This window comes from Aquarana catesbeiana, linkage group LG02 (assembly GCF_042186555.1).
Source record: "Aquarana catesbeiana isolate 2022-GZ linkage group LG02, ASM4218655v1, whole genome shotgun sequence".
Classification (NCBI taxonomy): Eukaryota; Metazoa; Chordata; class Amphibia; order Anura; family Ranidae; genus Aquarana; species Aquarana catesbeiana.
Genome location: NC_133325.1, coordinates 95197424 through 95221659, shown reverse-complemented (window position 1 = coordinate 95221659; position 24236 = coordinate 95197424). Strand labels below are relative to the sequence as shown.

General features: G+C 39.8%; 1 protein-coding gene across 1 annotated transcript in view; it reads left to right on the top strand.

The window, feature by feature from the left end:
• LOC141126545 (guanylate cyclase soluble subunit beta-2-like) overlaps nucleotides 1-23791 on the top strand; it is a 64830-nt gene extending 41039 nt beyond the window's left edge. The window contains exons 9-15 of the mRNA XM_073612475.1: nucleotides 7524-7740; nucleotides 8659-8979; nucleotides 11404-11552; nucleotides 13664-13810; nucleotides 15819-15973; nucleotides 20308-20477; nucleotides 23655-23791. Coding sequence (XP_073468576.1) covers nucleotides 7524-7740; nucleotides 8659-8979; nucleotides 11404-11552; nucleotides 13664-13810; nucleotides 15819-15973; nucleotides 20308-20477; nucleotides 23655-23791 — 1296 coding nt within the window. The remainder of the gene's footprint in view (nucleotides 1-7523; nucleotides 7741-8658; nucleotides 8980-11403; nucleotides 11553-13663; nucleotides 13811-15818; nucleotides 15974-20307; nucleotides 20478-23654) is intronic.
• Nucleotides 23792-24236: the final 445 nt, after the last annotated feature.

Sequence of the window (24236 nt, the reverse complement as noted above, 5' to 3'; positions counted from 1 at the left end):
GTGCTGACTTCAATCTAATCACGTTCAAGCAAAAACATAGTTTTTTTTTCCCATATGATTGGATGAATTTTATAAAGTGGCATTTTACCGCATTCACTAAGTTCTGGGGAATATTCCCGTGTAAAGTGCAACTACGTTGCAAAGAGAACAGCCTATTTGCCTTTAATAAATCAAGCCCATTGATGGCAAGAAAGAATGTCCAAAATTAATGATTTTTCAGAAATTCTGTATGGCCAGCTTTATTTCTGTGATGCCTCCCAAGAGCCAATTTACCTCTGAAAAGGAGTAGATTTACCAGTGGTAGACAAAAAAAAGGCAAGTATCAAGAAAAAATTCACTGCAATTAGAAAATGTTGTGGTTTAGTGCTACATCTCTAAGCCAGCATCCCTAAGCCCGAGCCTACAAGTGTTTAATGCACTTTTAGGCATATGTTAAGTGCAGTTTTCAACTTAACTGCTTCTAGTTTATATTGCTTTGCCAAATTTAGCTATCAAAGAAATAAGACACAGAATATAGATTTCTGTATATCAGATCCGAGCCTTAAAGGTCCCGTACTGTCAACTGAACCTGTCGGCTCTTTATTGGGGCTTTTTATAAGGCTTGGTTACACAAGCATCAGTTTGAGCAAATTTCCATATAAGGTAACAAGCAGTATAATTTCAACATACATGACGCTGGACACATCTGGAAAGACTTAAGCTACGTCTTACAACTGACACGCACATATTATACATAAAATGAAAAACAACTTAAGTAGAACTCCAACCTATTATTTCCAACCTTATCAATTTCCCCCTTTGACATCATCCCCTCCACGATTCTGGGTCCTTGCAAACAAGTGAACAGCTGATACTTCAAAGAGTACTATCCCTGACCGCGGGTTGTCAGAGGAGGATAAGTCTTCTTTATTTACCCTCATCCCTCAAATCCATACCAGCATCTTATAAGCAAAGAGAATAGAAAAGGGGTGATGTCAAGTTACCCTTTTTGTCATTGGAGTTCCTAATACCTTTCTCTTTCCATTCTATCTGTTCATACCTTAATCTTCCTATATAATCAACAGTTTATCACAGTAAGCAGTACAAAAACTAAAATTAGATTAAGTATCGGATTGAGCATCCAATTAAAAATTGCCATAGCAGTGGGTGACCATCCAGCAAATACATCATACCAATGATGTGTTGTTTCATCTCTTATTTGTGAGGATAAATGTATTAATTTCCCTTTATCTATAACCGCAGATATTAGATTATTTTGAAGGGTATGTTCTTGTGTCTCTATGTGTTTTCTAAGTATTTCGGACTCATTTAAGATTTGCTGTAAGAGCTCTAATGATATTATAAAAGGAGTAGTATCAGTAAGATTATCTACCGTCCATTCTAGATTAAATATTCTATGTGCATCTGGTTCAAAAAGGAAAGTGTCATTTTGTCATTTAAGCATTTTAACATTCTTTACACATCCTGAAAAAGGGGCCGTTTTATTTAAACTTTCCATAGTTTCCTGATCATTTGTGACTAAACAAATATGTTGTGTTCCTATCTCCATAAATCTGTTTCCTACACCTGCTGGTAATCTCTGAAACTTACATATGTTAGATTGATGTTTCAATAAGCAAAGTTCATAGACTGGAGAACTTCTTCCACAGACTATTCCCTTATTAGTTTTAACACATAAACTTAGATCATGAGTCATGTTTTGTGTATCTACATAGTGTCCATAAATCTCAGAATACCAAAATTCAGGTAGATCCTTTCCTATCAGGAGTGGCATCACTATTAACTTACACATTACCTGGACCTCCTCCACTTTGTATACATCAAACCTTCCAGCACACCATCTTTCCTCACATTCAACTTCTTTTCCTGGTACTTCAAACCATGTACTTTCTAAATTTAAACCCTTGAAATAGTTCATCCAAGTGCGATTTGAATGTGATAAGATAGTGTAGAAAAAGCACATTAAGTAATGTTTATAAACTCCTGATTTTCTTTCCACAACTCCAGACTAGCTAGTGCTGTGTGATTAACCATAATATTGAGATATTTAGTTAATTGTACCTAGCTAATTTGTGTTTCGAATGTTGTAGGTAACCATTTGCTTGTAATTATTAAACTATCAGCTATGTGACTTCCTGCACATTTCCACTTATTTTGTATCATTTCCATCTGTATCCCATTCATTATTCCCATTCCAGTTCCTGCAGCCCCGAGAATTGTATCATACCATTCTCGGCGATACCTACATTCTGGTAGCTGGGGAAAAGTTACATTAAATTTGATTTTTGTTTTCTGTTGTAATACCGAAACATTTATGCAAGATCTAGGAATAGGAGTTAATAGAGAAGATTCGAAGATGGTGGGTAGAGCGTCTTCTATTTTTATATTGAAACCATAATGTTGCCATTGTATATATATCCTCCTGTTGTGCTTCCCATTTCCTTACTAGTACAAAATACCATTCGTAGTAATGATATTGTGTTATACTCTTATCCTGATTTACCCATCTAAGATCAGTACTATTTTCATGAACTGTTACATTGATACCCGGAGTCCATGTATAAACAAACATTTGAAAACATTCAAGCACTATTATCATAGAAGAATCTTCATTCTGTTTCTCTCGGTTCAAGACTCTTTTTGCAGTGTGATGCGTGGATCCAGGCTGCTTTTCCTTCCAATTTCACTGAAGTGGCTGTAGTCAAAAGCACTTGATAAGGACCTTCAAATCTAGGTTCCAATGTCTTTCTGGTGTGTTTCTTAACATATACATAATCTCCTGATAGCAGTGTATGTGTACCTGCTATTGAGTTAGGGTCTGGAAGAGAAGAATACACACTTTTGTGGATCTTAGTTAGACGTTGTTGTAATTGTATCACATATGCAGTCAAACTATCACATTGCAATTGCATACTCTGTAGAAAGTATAGACCTAATCTAGGTGCATTCCCAAAAAGTATTTCATATGGGGACAATCCTGTTTTCCCTGTTGGAGTGTATCTTATAGAGAACAAAGCCAAAGGCAGGCATTCTGGCCATGGCTTGTTTAACTCTTGCATAGCTTTTTGTATTTTCAACTTTATTGTCCCATTTACTTTTTCCACTGATCCTGAACTCTGTGGATGATAAGGGGTGTGGAAACTTTGTTGAACCCCTAACATGGTCATCACATTCTGCATGATTTCTCCTGTAAAGTGTATCCCCCTATCTGATTCTATTGTTTCAGGAAGACCAAACCTAGGTATTAACTCAGTAATCAGTTTCTTGGCTGTGACTTTTGCTGTAGCTGATTTTACTGGATAACTTTCGGGCCAACCTGAGAATAAATCGATACACACGAGGACAAATTCAAAGGGGCCGCTCTTAGGCATTTGTATGTAATCAATTTGCAGTCTCTGGAAGGGGTATTGGGCCCGGACCTGGTGTTTACGTGGGGTTTTTACTCTCTATCCTGGGTTATTCAGGAGACAGATTTGGCAGGCTGCACAGTAGTTTCTTGCAGTACTACTGAATCCAGGGGCGAGCCATCCTTGGTTCACAATCCTATACATGGAATTGGAACTGACGTGTGTGGGTAGGTGAACTGCCGCTGCCATTGCTGGGTACAGAGAGGCAGGCAGGCATACTTTGCCTCCTTCCCTCCATACATTGTCAAGGTGTGGTGCTGCTCCCATCCTGACCCACTTATCTTTCTCGCTCTCCCCTACTTGCTCCTGTAATTTACTCAACTGCTGCCATGTTGGTTCTGGGATACTCACCTCTACCGCTGCTAAGGTTTCAGGGCTTCCTTCCCCTAGAGCTGCCTGTTTTGCAGTCAAATCTGCAAATGCATTTCCTTTTGCCTCAATTGTTTTTGCGCTCGTGTGTGCCGCTATCTTCATAATGGACACTCGTTTAACCTTTTTGAAGATTGTTCAGAACTCTCTTAATCCCTTCTCCATGTTTTACAGGTGTACCTGCTGCTGTCAGATAACCTCTAACCTTCCATATATGGCCATAATCGTGCGCTACGCCATAAACGTAGGCAGAGTCAGTGTAAATATTCCCTTCTCGTCCTTTTAAGTATCCTAGGGCTTGTTCTAAAGCTTTTAATTCTGCTTCTTGTGCTGACATGTGGGCTGGTAAGGGCTGTGCTTCAATCACCTGTGTATCAGTCACTACGGCATACCCTGTGTGATATTTACCCTTGTCATCAGCAAACCTACTACCATCTATGTACAAAGTGTGCTCAGCATTTAAAATTGGTGTATCTGTAACATGTACCTTTAAGAAAAAAAAAAAAAAAAAAAAAAATGTACTCTGTCTTAATTATCACCAGATGTTCCTTCTAACTAGAATGACTCTATTGTAGGGATGTTTAACCCTTTCAACTCTGAAAATACACTATATATGAATGTAAAAAATGATGTGTAAAAAATATCTCATCTTGATATAATAAACATGTCCTGTCACATAAAAATGATATATAAAAACTGCAACATATCTGATGGATAAATTATTTCATCAGTAGTCAAAAAAACTAAAAAGTCCATTGTTTTTAGAATGTCCTCTCTTATCAGAAGTTCTCGAGAATTTTTTTTTTTCTTCCTCTTCTTCTTCCTTATTAGCACTATTATTCCCCCTTGCCAAATCTGGTGACTGAAGAGGCAAAAAGGTAGCCAAATTTAAAGTTGTACAGCGCTGAAAAGTAACATTTGGAGGTAAAAGTAAAGTACACTGTAACCTTAATTGCCTAGCCATTGAAATGTGTTTGGGCTGTACCTGAGACAAGATTGCATGTATCTCATGTGTGGTGTGCACTACAACTGGATTGTCTAGAACAATTTCTGATGACTTATCTAGGATTATCGACACCGCTGCTACCGCCTGTACACAAGACGGTGAACCTCTGGACACTGGATCTAATGCTGCTGAAAATTAAGCAACGGATCTTTGTTTTACATGTGCCTGTGTCAAAACACCTGTGGCGTGTCCAGTGATTTCAGCAATGTACAAATAAAATATCTTGGTGTAATCTGGAATACCAATAGCCAGGGCAGAAATCAACAACCTTTTCAAAGTGACAAACGACTCATAAGCTACTTCTGTAAGCATATACGGTACAATTTTCAAACAATCGTATAATGGCTGCATCAAAGCGCTAGCATGTGGTATCCATTGTCTACAATATGACACAATACCTAAAAACATATGCAATTGTTTGAAATTCCGTGGGGGTAACATTTCCTTTATCACTTGAACCCTCTCCTCAGTGAGATGTCTCGTACCCTGTGATATACAATGTCCCAAAAAGATAACTTTTTCTGACACACTTGCAACTTTTTCTTATTAACCTTGCAACCTTTTTCTGCCAAAAATCGCAACAAATTAAGGGTGGTATGCAGGCTTTCAGTCTTTCACTTATCTGTGGAATTAATCCTTCCATAAACTGTCTATTGAAGGCTCAGATCGTGACTGGCAGAGCCAAATCCAATCCCTCATCTGCCATCATACTTTCCATAGATAAGTAAAATTCTGATACAGTCTGTCCTGGCATTTGTTTCATGAGTGATATTGACCCTCTCTCCTGTTGTTTTGCCTGAGAGAAAGCTTCTAATCTAGCAATAAAAGGGGCCCTTGAGTCTATGTGTCTGACCTCCTGTCTCTAAATTGCCATCCCCCCTCAGCTCGGTCTGCAGGTCGGTCATAAACTAGTTTAAACAGGGTCAGAGTCATTTTATGTCTGCATAAATCCTCCCCATCCTGCCAAGTTGCTTCATGTGTATTCATTAACTGTGTCACAAATCTACAGAAAGCAGCTGGCTTTGCTATACAAAACCCATCCTCTACCCTCAATTTCAGGATATATCTTGTGTAGTTTACGTACTATGTCAGTATATGGGGGTGGGATGGCTGAACTAAGATTATTTAAAATTTCAACATTTTTTTTTTTTTTTTTTTTTATTCTTCTGTCTTTCATATCCCAACCATCACAATCTGAATTATATTTCCACCCCTCTTCTTTTGCTCTATTTGAGACCTTAATTAAGCATTGAACCTGACGCATCCATTGCTTCTCTAACACCTCTCCTTGTCTGTCCCTTTTTATTTCACTCCATACATCCAGGTCTAAACCCGCTGCTCCTTTCACCTTAAATTTACGAAGGACATCCTTTAAGTCCTATGCTTCATCTTTCCCATAGATGTCCTTAATTATCTGTGGCACCGTATAATGCACCACAATTCCCTGACGGGGTTTCGTGTTCTGCTGGCCCATTCTGACAGTCCGTGCCTAGGTAGCGTGTGGGACACTTAGTGTACAGTACTAAATACTAAAAAAGCTACACTAGTTCCTCGTTGCCTTCCTCCTAGGGTGCCAGAATACTAAAAACCTCTCCGGATGAGATTTCTGAAATCGAATTACTTTATATGCTAGCCAACTCACAAATATTATGACCAGACTGACAGCTACACATATACAAGCATTCCTTTAAGTGACCAGGTATCCGACTAGATCTCCGGGCTTATGGAGACCTCATTCCCCCTGTATCTGGGAATCCCTCTCATACACTCTTATCCCTGCTTTATGGAGCAGACAGGGCTTATACTTTCAACCCGTCTATGGTTTATGAATTAAATTGAATATCAAACTTAAGCGGCAGACCCCCAAAGTCCTCTTGCGAGGTTAAGGACGCATTCTACTGCTCATTGGGATGATATTCTTTCAATTCATACCAACCTAGGCAAGGCTCATTCACTTTCTCAACAAGACAGACAGACAACAAACAACAATTAATTCCAGCAATATAAACCACAATATGCAGTAATTCTAGACTCACCACTACAGAGGCTGGTGTTTTAAAACCAGGAGAACCGTAACTGACAGAACGGATAGGCACAAATCAGGGGAGCACAGAATATAAGAAAAATAAAGCTTTTTCTTACCTGCGCAGGTTTTTTGATCTGTGGTTCCCGGAATGCCTGACCTTTTGTTCCGTCAGTCCAATTCATCCACCTCTTGAAGTGTCATCGGTGTGTCCCTACTTCCGGGCGCCAGAAATGTTAAGTGCAGTTTTCAACTTAACTGCTTCTAGTTTATATTGCTTTGCCAAATTTAGCTATCAAAGAAATAAGACACAGAATATAGATTTCTGTATATCAGATCCGAGCCTTAAAGGTCCCGTACTGTCAACTGAACCTGTCGGCTCTTTATTGGGGCTTTTTATAAGGCTTGGTTACACAAGCATCAGTTTGAGCAAATTTCCATATAAGGTAACAAGCAGTATAATTTCAACATACATGACGCTGGACACATCTGGAAAGACTTAAGCTACGTCTTACAACTGACACGCACATATTATACATAAAATGAAAAACAACTTAAGTAGAACTCCAACCTATTATTTCCAACCTTATCACATATAATCCTTCAAGCCATTAGGCAGATCTGCAAATTGATCTCTTTAAATGTTGGGCCTCTGATGACAATGATGCCTTCATCCTTACTAAAACAGTCTATATGGTGTTATCTTTTCATGGTATAGCTAAGGGTAAAACAGGCTGGAGTGAACATACAGAAATATGTCCCTGGAATACAGACAATGGACATCAGGCTCGATGAATATTTCACAATTGTGCATCCACAAGTCACGTTTACCATTGCCAACATTCAGACTTTTACCAACAGTCAGTTTGTGTTGAGAACAAAGCAGGAAATGATGCCAGAATCCTGGAAGAAGCAACCAATGTTAAAACTCAGAGGTATGTACTATTGTGTACTTGTATGTATACAGAGTTGCTTTGTATTTGTAATACTTTATTCAGACACCACTGCTTCTTATACAAATCACATTAAACAAATAAATAGTATATATATATCAAAATATAATTTATGATTATTCAAGTTGGCCAGATTTCAGTAGATATTGCCCCATCCCCTTGAGAAGAACATAGTATATACACTTGTCTTTTGCAAGCATATGGCTCTATAAACTTTACACTAATACTGTTGGTTGAAAATAAAATCTACCTATGCAAGAACCTTTTACCAAAGTTAGGTCTGCTGATAGGACACAGATGTCCATTATTTCCTCAATTTCTGTAGGAGTGGATGACTATCATCTTATATCTGCAAGTAACTTGGGTAGTAAGGCTGCATTGTGTAATTTTTCATACCTGCTTTATAGAACAAGACAACTAGCAAAATCAGTTAACCCTCACTCTTTGCAGCTTACTATAAAACAAAACGGAAGTGTTCCTCCCTGTGGACTAATACATAAGGGATCGGGTCTGAGCATTCCCAGCTTTTCACCAGCATTCAATGCTATTTAGACCCTGAAGATGAGGTAGAATTATTAAATTAACAGACCAGGTATTAGGTAATCTTAAACGGCAAAAACTGAGAACACTTTGAGGTGAAAATCCTCCTCAAGCATTGCAGAGTCTATGCACACAACCTTGGTGCCATTTTTGATCAGTAGGTGTTCATTCACCACACAGGGAAAATGTTTTGCAAAATATTGCTGCAAGCACTGCCTGCACTTGAATTAATGTCAAGCGAAAATCATGAAATGTCCAGGAATTTAGATCAAAGATCCTCAGTATACCGTCACCAATTAGATGTTTATTGACCATTTAACTGCTCTAAACCTTTCAATTTCCAATCTAACATTTTACAAGGGTACATGATTTGGATGGAATCCATACAATGCATGATCTACATGTGTTCTCCAAAGCTACGCAGCCTACAGGAACTAGAAGAGAGAAAAATGCACATTTCTGATATAGCAAAACATGATGTAACCAGGGACTTGATCCTACTGAACCACCAGAGACTGGCTGAGATAGAACTGACCAACCAGCTGGAGAAGAAGAAGGAAGAGTTACGCATCCTGTCTAAAAACCTGGAGATCGAGAAGAAGAAGACAGAGACCTTGCTATATGCCATGCTTCCGCCTCATGTAGCCAATCAGCTAAAGGAAGGCAAGAAAGTCCAAGCAGGTATTTACTTCAATAATTTATCTTTGTCTTGTCTTATCCTCTTTAATATTACAAACAATGCTAACATTTAATTGGAAAAAGTGATTTTGCCACACACAATAGTTAGTCCTGCCTCTACAGAGCAGAAGTTCTCAAATCTTTTCTTAGGGTCTGTTCACACTTGCTTGTTTTCCTTCCGTAAAATGCATTTAAAGCATGCAACTAGTTTAAAACACAGAGCAAGTAGATATCTCCTTTATTACTATGTGCCTAGTTCACATGTGTAAGCTGCAGCTCAGGCTGGTTCATTAAAACTACGACTAACATTTTTGTGTGCCACTGCATGTTAAGCGGGCCGATTTAGATGGCAAATGCAGAAAACTATGTGTATCATGCATTTATGTATAATTTTAGCACGTAAAGCATATAAAATCTATATTTTGAAATGTTGCTCCCTGGGTTTGCATTACCCAGTAACAAAATGAGCATTAACATGCATTTAAAGTGTAGAAGCTGACTTTTAATAAACAGACACTCACCTGTCCCAAGGGCCAGCGATGCAGTCGCCCGAAGCCATGCTTCTCTTCTCCTCTCCGCGGCACTGGCATTGCAAGTGTGGGCACCCGGCTGTAACAGCTTGCTGCTTCACAGCCGGGTGCGCACTGCGCATGTGCGAGTCACGCTGCACGTTCTGAATGGCTGGGCAATCTTCTGGGACCTGTGATGTGTCCCAGAAGATTGCAGGGAGGGAGGGGGGAGAGGAGAACTTCCGCTCTGCGCCGTGGTTTCATGATCGGAAGTGGGAGCTGGGTACCTTTCAAAACTAGGTACCTGCTCCCCCCCAAAAAAAATTACATGCCAAATGTGGCATGTCAGGGGGTCAGGAGTCCTTAAAGTGGAAGTTCCACTTTTGGGTGGAACTCGGCTTTAACAAACACAAATACAGTAAATGCATAAGATATACTTATAGAAATACATTTCAAAATGAGTGTTTCTTCATTTGCATAGGTGAGAAGGGGACCCTAAGACAGTATTGGACATACATGTGTTTTGGAAGTACTCAGCTTAATCAAATATTAGAGATGTACCACAAAACTTGCAGGGTTGAGAATCAATGGTCTCTAGACTATTTGGATCATCAACTACTCACCAACAGGCTTACCTGCCTGCTCTTCATTTCCTTCATTACTCTATCAGGGAAAAAGACCTAGAGCAGCCATTCTCAACCAGGATTTTGTGGAACCCTCACAAATAAACAAGAGATTCCCACAATGCTTACCGACCAGTCTGCACAACATCCAAACTGGCCCCGTCTTTGCCCTTCCATGTGTAACTTTTTTTTTTAAACCTAACATACTTACTAGAGACTCAAACAGAATAGAAATAAAGAACCACATTTATTTTCTAAATCAGTTGTCCATTCATCTAATGAGCACAGGACCAGATTCTCCCTTAGCGCCCCTCTATAGCTACACTATATTACCAAAAGTATTGGGACGCCTGCCTTTACACGCATATGAACTTTAATGGCATCCCAGTCTTCACCCGTAGAGTTCAATATTGAGTTGGCCCACCCTTTCGGCTATAACAGCTTCAACTCTTCTGGGAAGGCTTTCCACAAGGTTTAGGAGTGTGTCTATGGGAATGTTTGACCATTCTTCCAGAAGCGCATTTGTGAGGTCAGGCACTGATGTGGATGAGAACGCCTGGCTCGCAGACTCTGGGTCCACTCATCTCATCTCAAAGGGGTTCTATCGGGTTGAGGTCAGGACTCTGTGCAGGCCAGTCAAGTTCCTCCATCCCAAACGCGCTCATCCATGTCTTTATGGATCTTGTTTCTGCACTGGTGCGCAGTCATGTTGGAACAGGAAGGGGCCATCCCCAAACGGTTCCCACAAAGTTGGGAGCATGAAATTGTCCAAAATATCTTGGTATGCTGATGCCTTTGGAGTTCCCTTCACTGGAACTAAGGGGCCAAGTACAACCCCTGAAAAACAACCTCACATCGTAATCCCCCCTCCACCAAATGATTTGGACCAGTGCACAAAGCAAGGTTCATAAAGACATGGATGAGCGAGTTTGGGGTAGAGGAACTTGACTGGCCTGAGTCCTGACCTCAACCGATAGAACACCTTTGGGAGGAATTACAGTGGAGACTGTGAGCCAGTCCTTCTCATCCAACATCAGTACCTGACCTCACAAATGTGCTTCTGGAAGAATGGTCAAACATTCCCATAGACACACTCCTTAACCCTGTGGACAGCCTTCCAAGAAGAGTTGAAGCTGTTATAGCTGCAAAGGGTGGGCCAACTCAATATTGAACACTAAGGACTAAGACTGGGATGCCATTAAAGTTCATGCGCATGTAATGGAAGGTGTCCTAATACTTTTGGTAATATAGTATATATGTCTTGATGTATACTAACTGATTATTTGTTCCTGCAGGAGAATTTCCAACTTGTACAATACTCTTCAGTGATGTAGTGACATTTACAAACATATGTTCAGCTTGTGAGCCCATCCAAATTGTCAACATGCTCAATGCCATGTACTCAAGGTTTGACCATCTTACAAATGTCCACGATGTATACAAGGTACAACTTCATAATTTAAATGAACCAATTTTAAAAAATAAAATAAAAAAAAGGAAAAAAGAAAGAACCTACCCTTCTGTGCAAAATGCACACATCCTGTCTGATGCCCCACATCCTATTATAGTCCTTGCAAAGATCCTATGATTAATATTTGTAATAACACTCCAATCCACAGATGAACTCTATCTGGCAAACGGCCACTGGGGCACTGAGCACTGCATTATGGGAGGGCAAGAGGACCATGCATGTGTGCCCCAAACACAGAAGCATTGGTTTCCTTTTAAAGATACGGTATCTCACAAAATTGAGTACACTCCTCACATTTTTTGTAAATATTTTATTATATCTTTTCATGTGACAACACTGAAGAAATGACACTTTGCTACAATGTAAAGTAGTGAGTGTACAGCTTGTATAACAGTGTAAATTTGCTGTCCCCTCAGAATAACTCAATACACAGCCATTAATGTCTAAACCGCTGGCAACAAAAGTGAGTACACCCCTAAGTGAAAATGTCCAAATTGGGCCCAATTAGCCATTTTCCCTCCCCGGTGTCATGTCACTCGTTAGTGTTATAAGGTCTGCAGGTGTGAATGGGGAGTAGGTGCGTTAAATTTGGTGTTATCACTCTCACTCTCTCATACTGGTCACTGGAAGTTCAACATGGTACCTCATGGCAAAGACCTCTCTGAGGATCAGAAAAAAGAATTGTTGCTCTACATAAAGATGACCTAGGCTATAAGAAGATTGCCTAGACGCTGAAACTGAGCTGCAGCACGGTGGCCAAGACCATACAGGGGTTTAACAGGACAGGTTCCACTCAGAACAGGCCTCGCCATCGTCCACCAAAGAAGTTGAGTGCATGTACTCAGCGTCATATCCAGAGGTTGTCTTTGGGAAATAGACGTATGAGTGCTGCCAGCATTGACGGGGTGGGAGTCAGCCTGTCAGTGTTTAGACCAAACACCGCACACGGCATCAAATTGGTCTGCATGGCTGTCGTCCCAGAATGAAGCCTCTTCTAAAGATGATGCACAAGAAAGTCTGCAAACTGTTTGCTGAAGACAAGCAGACTAAGGACATGGATTACTGGAACCATGTCCTGTGGTCTGATGAGACCAAGATAAATGTATTTGGTTCAGATGGTGTCAAGCGTGTGTGGCGGCAACCAGGTGGGGAGTACAAAGACAAGTGTGTCTTGCCTATAGTCAAGCATGGTGGTGGGACTGCCATGGTCTGGGGCTGCATGAGTTCTGCCGGCTGTGGGGAGCTACAGTTCATTGAGGGAACCATGAATGCCAACATGTACTGTGAAATACTGAACAAAGCATGATCCCCTCCCTTCGGAGACTGGGCCGCAGGGCAGTAGTCCAACCTGATAACGACCTCAAACACACCTCCAAGACGACCACTGCCTTGCTAAAGAAGCTGAGGGTAAAGGTGATGGGCTGGCCAAGCAAGTCTCCAGACCTAAACCCTATTGAGCATCTGCGGGGCATCCTCAAACGGAAGGTGGAGGAGCGCAAGGTCTCTAACATCCACCAGCTCCGTGATGTCGTCATGGAGGAGTGGAAGAGGACTCCAGTGGCAACCTGTGAAGATCTGGTGAACTCCATGCCCAAGAGGGTTAAGGCAGTGCTGGAAAATAATGGTGGCCACACATAATATTGACACTTTGGGCCCAATTTGGACATTTTCACTTAGGGGTGGACTCACTTTTGTTGCCAGCAGTATAGACATTAATGGCTGTGTGTTGAGTTATTTTGAGGGGATAGCAAATTTACACTGTTATACAAGCTTTACATTCACTACTTTACATTGTAGCAAAGTGTCATTTCTTCAGTGTTGTCAAAAGATATAACAAAATATTTACAAAAATGTGAGGGGTGTACTCACTTTTGTGAGATACTGTATATGAAAGATTATTACGATAAACAGATAAACAAGACACAATAATAATCTAAAAATTGTTAATGTCAAAATAAAGATGTCTTTATGGTTTCTTTTGCGTTATCACAAATAACGTCGATATTAAATACCTTGCACTAAAATGTACATCCTTACAAAAATAGAAATCCCACCAACTTCTTTGTTTGTTGTTTCTTTTACAGGTAGAAACTATAGGTGATGCATATATGGTGGTGGGAGGTGTTCCCATCCCTGTGGAAACTCACGTGGAGAGAGTTGCAAATTTTGCCCTTGGTATGAGAATTGCAGCCAGAGAAGTTATCAATCCCATAACTGGAGATCCTATCCAGGTGACTGAATTTTTGGGGTAGGGAGTTCAGAGGATGGGAGAGGCTCTGGAGAAGTTCTGGAGGTGAGCATGGGAGGAGGTGACAAGGGAGCTAGAGAGCAGGAGGTCTTGGGAAGAACGAAGAGAACGATTTGGTTGGTATTTTGAGACAAGTTTAGTGATGTAGCTGGGGGGGAGAGTTGTGGATGGCTTTGAAAGTTGTTGTTAGAATCTGGAATGTATTCCGTTGGGTGAGCAGAAGCCAGTGGAGGGATTGGCAGAGAGGGGTAGCAGACACTAAATGGTTGGTAAGGTGGAATGCAACAGCATTCATGTAAAGTACGCCAATGAGGGAGTTGCAGTAGCCGAGGTGAGATATGACCAGGGAGTGAATTAGAAGCTTTGTGGTGTCATTGATTAGGAAGGGGCGTATTCTGGAGATGTTGCGGAGGTTAAGGTGGCAAGCTTTGGACAATAATAGGATGTGGGGCCAAAAGGATGGTTTAGAATCCATGATTACACCTAGCATCCCGGCATGGGGGGACGGGTTGATAGTTGAGCCGTTCATTTTGATGGAGAAGTCAGGGGAAGGGGAATGTGGGGGAGGAAATATTATGAGCTCAGTTTTGAACAGGCTGAGTTTGAGGAAGTGGTGTGACATCCAAACTGATATGTAGTATAGTAAATACGTGATGCATGAGGAGACTGATGGAGTTAGCTGAGGGGTAGGGGAGGATCACTAGGTGAAAACAAAGGACCAAAACCTAAAAAAAAAAAAAAAAAAAAAAAAAAACTAATGCAGCCACCACTATCTACTAATCTAATGATTGGTAAGCTGAAATATTTTACATATTTGGATTTGAGTTTAATACCGCTTTAATTCTTAAAAAGTAAATCCACTTTTCTGACCATGTTTCATGTAACACTTATTTTATCAGATATTTAATTATATATCAGATTCATTCAGATTATAAAGATTAATAATTCAGAATGCATATTTCAAAACCCATTAACAAATAGTTTTTATCTACATTGATATAGTGACATTTACAAACATGTTCTGCTTGTGAGCCCATCCAAATCGTCAACATGCTCAATGCAATGTACTCAGGGTTTCACCATTTCAAATGTCCACGGTGTATACAAGGTAAAGCTTTGTAAATTAAATTATCCAATTTTAAAAAAGAAAAAGAAAAGAAAAGAAGGAACCTACCCTTCTATGTAAGGCACTTGTTAGTGTCTGTACATAGCTTCCCTGTTCCTGGCCGGTGTCCCCTTGCAAGGACTCTATGTCAATACAGACCACATCCTATGATAGGTATTTGCATTCTGTAAGACCAACCACTTCAATCCTTAAAGAGGTTGAAAATTCTTTTGAAAAAAAATAAGAAAAAAAACCCTGCAAGACAAAGGCATAATGAGCTAGTATGTACTGCATACCAGCTCATTATGAAATACTTACCTTAGAACAAAGCTCTCTCAGCGGCGCCCACACACAGCTGAGGCAGCTGACATTTTCCCCAGAGTTTTTTCCGGGTTCGTGGGCTCTGGCGCTTTGATTGGCCGGAGCCGTGATGACATTCACGGCACAGGGCTCATAAGGAACGGCAACCGAGGCCATTCCTTCACAGGGCATGCACCAGTGATGTCACTGGATGCATGTAATGTAAATATCTCCTAAACGGTACATGTTTAGGAGATATTTACACTACCTATAGGTAAGCCTTATTATAGGCTTACTTATAGGTAAATGTCTGCAGAGGAAGTTTACTTCCTCTTTAAAAACTAAGTTCACTTTTCTGACTATGTTTCATGTTTATATCATATGTTATATTTGATCAGATATACTGTAGATGTACATTTAGATTGCGAGGATTATAATTCAGAAGACATTTTTCAAAAACCATTACCAACATGTAGATTTCATCCTGTCTATTCAAATGACATAAAAACAAACTTTGCAGCTAAGTACAATGCTGGTTACTTACACTTACAGCATAACCATTGAGCACTTACTTTTTTCATTTCAGATCAGAGTTGGGATTCACACAGGGCCTGTATTAGCAGGAGTTGTTGGTGATAAAATGCCCAGATACTGCCTATTTGGAGACACTGTGAATACAGCTTCCAGGATGGAGAGTCATGGGGTTCCAGATAAAATTCACCTTAGTCCAACAACTTTCCAGTAAGAACGCATAAAAAAATCCAACAATAGAAAAAAAAAAACAGGAATATGACAGGTTATATATAATATATTTTTTGCTGCATATAAGCCAATTTGAGGAGAAACACAATAGCTAAATGCTTAGACCAAAGTTAGGAGTTTCAGTATGCATTGGTTAACTTGACAATAACCCTATGACTAACTTTCCTACTTGAACAACTTTTACCTTTACTTTTAAAGCATATCTAAATCCTACTTTTACATTTGGCGCATTCAATGTGACACAATGTTAAAGTGCCGCATTTTAGAACTACCTGAATTTGGTGCACGAGTCACTGTCATAAAATGCAAATGCTTCATGAATTTGGCGGAATACATCAACAATAGGGATTAATACTAGAAAAGTGTCAATCTAGCTTTATTGAATTCCCCCCAATTCCTGGAATTCATCAAGCCTGGCAAAGACGGATTTTTCGAAAGTGTCTCTCATGTCTTCTTAAAACGGTGTGGCTGCAGCATCGGGTGTGTGATGTCACTGGATATGATGCAATGCGTTTCCGAGAGTGCGCTCTGTCAATGGTGGTGACGTCACCTGCCCACCGCTGCGGTCTACGTGCGTTCTATTCCCTCTTCCTGTTCCTGACTCACTCTACAGGACCCCCTGATGTGCCTTACTTCACTTAACACAATGTATGAAAGCACTTCAATCTTGGTAATAAATGCTTTAAAGTTTTACCTAAGAAGCGCCTCTACTTGTCTTTTACATGTTCCTGGAGTGTGCTTCTACTTCCCTCAAGAGGCTTGCCCTAAGCTCTGAATTGTTACTATCAACGCAGGACTTCTATCTGCTGTTCACTATTAGATACTTGTTCCCCCATCTTATTACATTCCATGGCTAACCTATAGACCACCCACCCCATGATTGATGCCCCATCCCCCCACCATTATCAGTGATTAACAGCTTGCGCCAGTATCATTCCATTGTAAAATCTATCTGTGCCAGCTTATCTATGTATGCCAAAAGAGAGCTGGTCTTAATTAGCTTCACTTTCGGGAATACACAAACTGCCAGTATTTTATTTAGAATTTATTGCATTGAATGTGACACATTTGCTGTCTCTGTCAGAGCCAAAAGTGTTGCATACTCTTCATGAACTTGGGGCAATACCTTAACAAGAGGGATTAACACTAGAAAAAGCGGGGCGGCAGTTTTATTGAATTCCTCCCAACATCTTTAAATCTCTCACTCTATAGCAGACGGCTGAATGACTTTGAAATTAAGTCAATGCTTTGGGACTGGATGCTGAAGATCAGTATTTAAAACATACTAGTTTGAGGATTACACTCTAAGGGAACATTACTTACAGAGACTGTTATTTTCTGAAAACATTTGTAAACGCAGTACCCCAAAAGATAAGAATACTGTAAATTATAAACACATATATACTGCGCTGTCAAAAAACAAATAAACCAAAAAAGTGTGAAAATGTAGCAGCCAGCACAGCAATGGATAAGGTTGCAATAAAGTTGAAAAAATAGGTGAAATGTGCAGCGCTTAAACAATCATATAAACCGTGACAAGCAATATGAATAAAATAAATGAATAATGTGCACTTGTGCACATTATTCATTTATTTTATTCATATTGCTTGTCACAGTTTATATGATTGTTTAAGCGCTGCACATTTCACTTATTTTTTCCCCAAAAGATAAGGACTATTATACTTACCTCCACTAAGATCTGGGTCTCCTATTTTCTGTTTGTTCCAGTGCTGCAGCTGTTGTCATCCTCTTTGGAACTTTGGGAGTCCCGCGCCACACGCTGTAGATCCTTCTGCTGACCCTTATGTCATGACGAGATTCAGCAGTTCCCTAAGGGTCAGAGGATAGAAAACCACAGCACACATTGGGAAACAAAGGCATCCAACACTCCTGGAAGTGCGGAATCCCAAAGTCATTGATGGATGGTACAGAACTGGAACAGGGCAGAGGTAGGAGACAGGGGCCACTGGAGAGGAAAAATATACAGTAAGTCCCCTACTTACGAACGAGTTCTGTTTTGTAAATAAACAAAAACACCAAGCGCAATAATGTTCTAGCGTGACATATACAATCAAATAAGTGTAAATCAAATGTACGTGAATGCACGTGCAATTAAAAAAAAAAAAAAATTTGTTGGATTGACAAGGATATCAAGCTGCTATCAATTATATAGTGGTCAGAATCCCCTAAAAATTAAAGCATATAACATAGATTGATGCGCTCTGATACAAAGTTCAATCAATGTGAGAAAATAATTTTTTGTGCTAAAAAAACCAATGTGAAAAAAATTGCTACCAAATCGCTAAAAAATCGCATATATATTTAAAATCGCAAATATATGAAAAAAATCGCAAATATTTAAAAACCGTGTTCCTCCAGTTATACAAATCCACTGGAAGTGGTGCAATATCTCCAAAGTAAACTAAGCAACAATTGTGTATAAATATACTAAAAATGCGTTTACAAATAGTAATCAATCCAAATTAGTGCCAATAAATAAATAAATTAGATATATTCCCTGTGATAAGTGTTGAATCCTCCGTAATAAAAAATAAATAAATGATAAACTTATAAAGGTGCAATATAAATACAATTGATGAGTATAAATAGATAAATAGTGCCAATAGAATTTGATTAAATATAGATGATTAAATTCATGAGATAGGATAAGTAGCAGGCGACAGTTCAATCCTCAGTAATCTGGGATATCTGGATTTCTGCAGTACTTATTTGTTCACCCTCTGAGCTATTTCTTCCACAGCCACAATGAATGGTAATTTCAAGTGGTTTTATGTAATATAAACAAAGAGAGAAAACATTGCGCAATATTGTTACAATAAAAGTTCACAGGCAAAACAGCACAGGGATACATTCACGTGTGCCTGACTTATTTTAGGCATGCAGATAAGCAGATAGGCAGATCTCAGCTGGCTTGTAAGGACAAGGCTTGCTACGCAAGCTGCTGCTGCTGCTTGATACAATGTATTCAGCAGACTGTGTCCTAGGCTCCTCCCACGCGTTACATCACTGACATGTGACTTTCTCAGCCTTGAGAAAGTCACGTGTCAGTGATGTAACGCGTGGGAGGAGCCTAGGACACAGTCTGCTGAATACATTGTATCAAGCAGCAGCAGCTTGCGTAGCAAGCCTTGTCCTTACAAGCCAGCTGAGATCTGCCTATCTGCATGCCTAAAACAAGTCAGGCACACGTGAGTGTATCCCTGTGCTGTTTTGCCTGTGAACTTTTATTGTAACAATATTGCGCAATGTTTTCTCTCTTTGTTTATATTACATAAAACCACTTGATACTGAGAAAATTACCATTCATTGTGGCTGTGGAAGAAATAGCTCAGAGGGTGAACAAATAAGTACTGCAGAAATCCAGATATCCCAGATTAATGAGGATTGAACTGTCGCCTGCTACTTATCCTATCTCATGAATTTAATCATCTATATTTAATCAGATTCTATTGGCACTATTTATCTATTTATACTCATCAATTGTATTTATATTGCACCTTTATAAGTTTATCATTTATTTATTTTTTATTACGGAGTTCTGTTTTGTATAGTCCAATTTGTTTGTAGGTCCAGCAAAGATCAGCGCTTGCAGACAAAGGCTGGGAGAGCTGATCAGTGTGTTCTGGAGAAGGGAGCCCCCCTGTCTAAACACAAGGGCAAAACATGGGACACTGCTTGTGCTGGTACGGTAATCTGTCAGATTTTTTTCATTTAGCCCGCTGGGTTGAACAAAAAAAAAAGGAGTGTGTACCCAGTTTTACAGGACTGGAAATGCGAACACATGTTCACACCTTTGATAGTTTGCAAGTTGAATGTTCGCATGTAGGGAACTTAGGCCCCTTTCACACGGTGCCTCCGTCTTGTGGATTCTGCTTGCTCAGCTGGGGATTGCTCTGCGGATCCCTGCTGAGCAGGTGGATGACGGGTCCTGACTGCTCCGCTGTGCAGAGCGAACACAGTCCCGCTCTCCTCTATGGGGAAATTGGGGGAAACGGACCGCCTGTCCGTTTTCATCCAATCCAAACCGCCAGACAGATGGAAAATAGAACCACCATACATCTGGATTTTGTGGGCAGGATTGGACTGGATGTCAGCGGGTGTCAGCGGATATCCGCTACTCCAAAGAGGAGACTGGAGGGTCCGATCAGGTCTGCCTGAAAAACTGACACGCGGACCTGATTGGAAAGCCTGTGTGAAAGGACCCTTACTGTATTACCTCTTCACTCGCAGGGTGCTGCCGGTACAATTTTTTTTTAGCCTCTTAAAAATCTTTCAATTAAATCATTATACAGGGCCTTGAAACACAAGGACTTTGACATCATGGAGAGAGGAATTATTGATATAAAAGGGAAAGGGAAAATGAACACATATTTCCTAATTAAGAACTTATTTCTAACTGAAGAGGAAATTATGGGCATGCCAAAATGTGAAGACCCACATGCAGAATGTAATCTGACTAATGGTAAGTGATGGCCTTTGTATTCCACATTAGACATGTGCATTCGTTTTCGTCCGAATGCATTTTCGTCCGAATTTTAGGTATTTTCGTTATCGTTTTAACAAACGATAACGAAAGTGCAGGATCCGAAAAACGAAAGATCCGACATAAACAAATGCTTTATTTTCGTTTTCGTTGCTACAACAGTTCGATATAGATAGGAGATTCGACATGATGATGACAATAACAATCTGTGTCCATCAAACCTGTGGTCGAATGTGCCTAACCTTAACTCTATTAGTCCAAGATTATTCTACATAGAGAGAAAAGATTCGACGTAGGGGAGAAAAGATTAGACGTAGGGGAAAAAAGATTTGACGTAGGGGAAAAAAGATAAATAAAAATAATGATGATGATGAATGTTATTGGCTGATTGTAACCAAAGAGGAGGAGCAGTAAAATAGCTAGAACTAAGTACACAGGTACTTTGGCTTATGGTGTCTGTTGAAAGTTCTGAGAAGACTCGACGGAGCAGGTAAACTATATGGCATCGTACAGTTTAGCTGTTCCGTCGAATCTTCTTTGAACATTCGACAGACACCATAAGCCTTCAATGACAGATTCGACCTTAATTTAGATTTTCGGACGAATGCAATTTTTAACGAAAAACGAAATAAATAAAAACGAATTTCGGGAGTAACTAAATATATTTATTTTTCAGACGAAAACGAAATTCCGAAACGAAATATTTCAGTGTGCACATGTCTATTCCACATTCTGTAAACCTTTTGGCTAAAGCCCATGCAAGCCAATTGATACGTTTTGTTTTACTTTTCCACGTATTGCGGGGACATTCCTTCACTTTTTGTCCCAGTAACAGTCGACTCTGGAACAGGAAGGGTCAGGAAATTTTGTCAACAGGGAAAAACAATAAATAGCAGGCATAGCAATAAAAACATTTTTAGAGTGGGGAAGGGTTAAATCTTCTGAAGGGGGTTTTATTGCTGTCAATTTTTTTCCCTTACTCTCTGTCCTGGTCACAAGTAGTTCTTGGGACATGATGTTAAGGGCAGGAAGTTATAAAAGTAGGAATGGGAACCAAATATAACCAACAGAAAAACATGGACTTTATAGGCACCAATACATACAAATTTACACATTTTTCTGTTGGTTATAGTTGGTTCCCATAAACACTTAGGGACACGGCACAGTAGACTACTTGGTACACTCCCAGTGCCACCTGGGGAGTTACATACTTAACACTCTCCATTTATGCCTTTGTAAAGTAGGTACTGCTGTTTCGAGAATTACCTTCATGTCATTATATTTCACTAGTACAGCTTTAGTAAATAAACCCCATTGTGTACTTAAAAGTGGGGTATGCCTGTATTCAGAACTGGCCAGCTTTATTTTGAAAGAACATCCCATTTTTCTTTTTTTATGCTTTTTTTTTAGGTACATGTATAAATTTGATTACTCTCATGTAAATGATAGTTCTTCATTTGCACATTTACTTTCTCTTTCAAAGCAAACACTATGAAGCAGTATAACTATGTACAGTAGGTTATGGTGAGAAGGTACCAAAGAAATTAAAAATCCCTCCAACCAAATCAGTGCATAGCAACAGTAAAGTCTTTTTAGAACAGAAGATATTTACATGTCTCATTGCATCACATATTACCATAATAATAGAATTATTCATTATTTCAGGACAATGCACGCTGGTCTATCGTGCTAATATAGACTAATATTATAAAGACATTTATTTCAAATTGCATACAGCTGTTTCAGGCTTCTTGTCCATCAACGACAGAGTGTATGGATACCATGGACTGTATGGAGTAGGGTTTGGGACCCCATGGGATCGTACAAACATACACATTATGGTGAGACGGTCTAAAGGAAATCAAAAGCCCTGCAACCCAATCAATGAAGATTAATCCTCTTAGTTTTGGGATATGCGATTTCCTTCTAAGAAGGCTTTACTATGCTACACATTGAATGGGGAGCATTTGTAAGGTCAGTTACTGATGTTGGCCAAGAAGGCCTGGCTTATAATTGGCATTCCAATTCATCCCAAAGGTGTTCAGTGGGGTTGAGGTAGGGGGTCTCTGTAGGGCTCCCAAATGTCTCCAAACCAAACTCTGTACTACACGGACTGTCTTTGTGCACAGAGGCCAGTCATTCTAGTACAAAAATGGGTCTTCCCCCAAACTATTTGGAGGGGCACAATTGTCTAACATAACTTTGTACTGAATGCTGTAGCATCAATAGTACCTTTCACTAGGAAGACATAAATTTAATAATTCTGAGGGGGTGTTCACATAATCCTGCCCATAAAATATACTGATAAAATGAAATTATATTTTTATGTGATATTAGGTTTTCACTTGGGAGGAGGAAATCAAGGATGATTTTTGTGTATTTACAAGAGAAATCTGAGGATGTGTTGCAAGAATACCAACATCTAAGAAGATGTACTAGAATGAAGTTGCTGGCTTAAGTCCCTAATGCCGTGTACACACGAGCGGACTTCTCGTCGCACTGAACTCCGAAGGACTTTTCGACGGAGTTACAACGAAACGGATTTGCCTACACATGATCCCACCAAAGCCCGATCGTTTTGAACGTTATGACGTACGACCGGACTAGAAAAGGAAGTTCAATAGCCAGTAGCCAATAGCTGCCATTGCGTCGTTTTCGTTCCGTCGGACTAGCATACAGACAAACGTTTTTTTTTCTAAAGGAATCGAGTCCGTCGGAAAGATTTGAAACATGCTCTATTTCTAAGGTCAGTCAGATTTTGACAGAAAAGGTCTGATGAAGCCCACACGCGATTGGAATGTCCGACGGATTTGTTCTGTTGGGCTTTTTCTGCCGGAAAGTCCGGTCGTGTGTACGTGGCATAACAGTTTGAGGAGTGTAGCATTGTGTGTAACCTCTTAGACAGGAAGATTTTGAGCTTACAAGGTTGCTCATCTCTATTGTTTCTGCAGTGCAGAGCATCATTTTTAAAATTTCTTTTCATGTGTTTTTGCTCACTTTTTGTTGATGAAATGCTGTTGCCCTTTTTCCCCTATGTTAGAAGTAAGTGATGCATTCCAGTAAATTTCTACCATGACAAAACGATTTTGACAAGCCCATGGATCACTTACTGTTGCTGTAGGTGAAATAAACTATAACAAATGTTCTTTATTGCAGTTTTGGATCAACTAGAAACTATAGAGGATTATGTAATAAATGGAACAGAAGATGAAGTTGCATTAGACCAGAAGACCAGTGATACAAACAATCAGACCTCAACCACTGCTACTTCAAGAACATGCTGTATTCTGTAGACAATTCACAATTATACCAGCATTTGTTTGATAATATACAGTATATTCATGAAACACTTCTCTTCTCAATAAGTGCAATATATTTTTTGACTGAACGTTATTTTAGAAAAACTAGTACAAAAATAATAACTATGTATCTCTACTGGAAGAAAAAATTTCACTATTTTCCAGCTAGTAAACATTTCCCTACATTGTATTTCCTTGAATTTTATACTCTAACCCAGTGGTCTCCAAACTGCAGCCGTGGGCCAAATGTGGCCCTTTGCTTAGCTTTATTAGGGCCTTGGGGCACTATTCCTCTTACTGATGCCAACAAGGGGGCACCATTCCTTCTACTGACACCAACAGTGGGAAACCGTTCCTTACCGGACAGCAATAATGGGGCATTTTTCCTTCCACTGACACCAATAATGGGACACTATTCCTCTCAGACACAATGCAATGG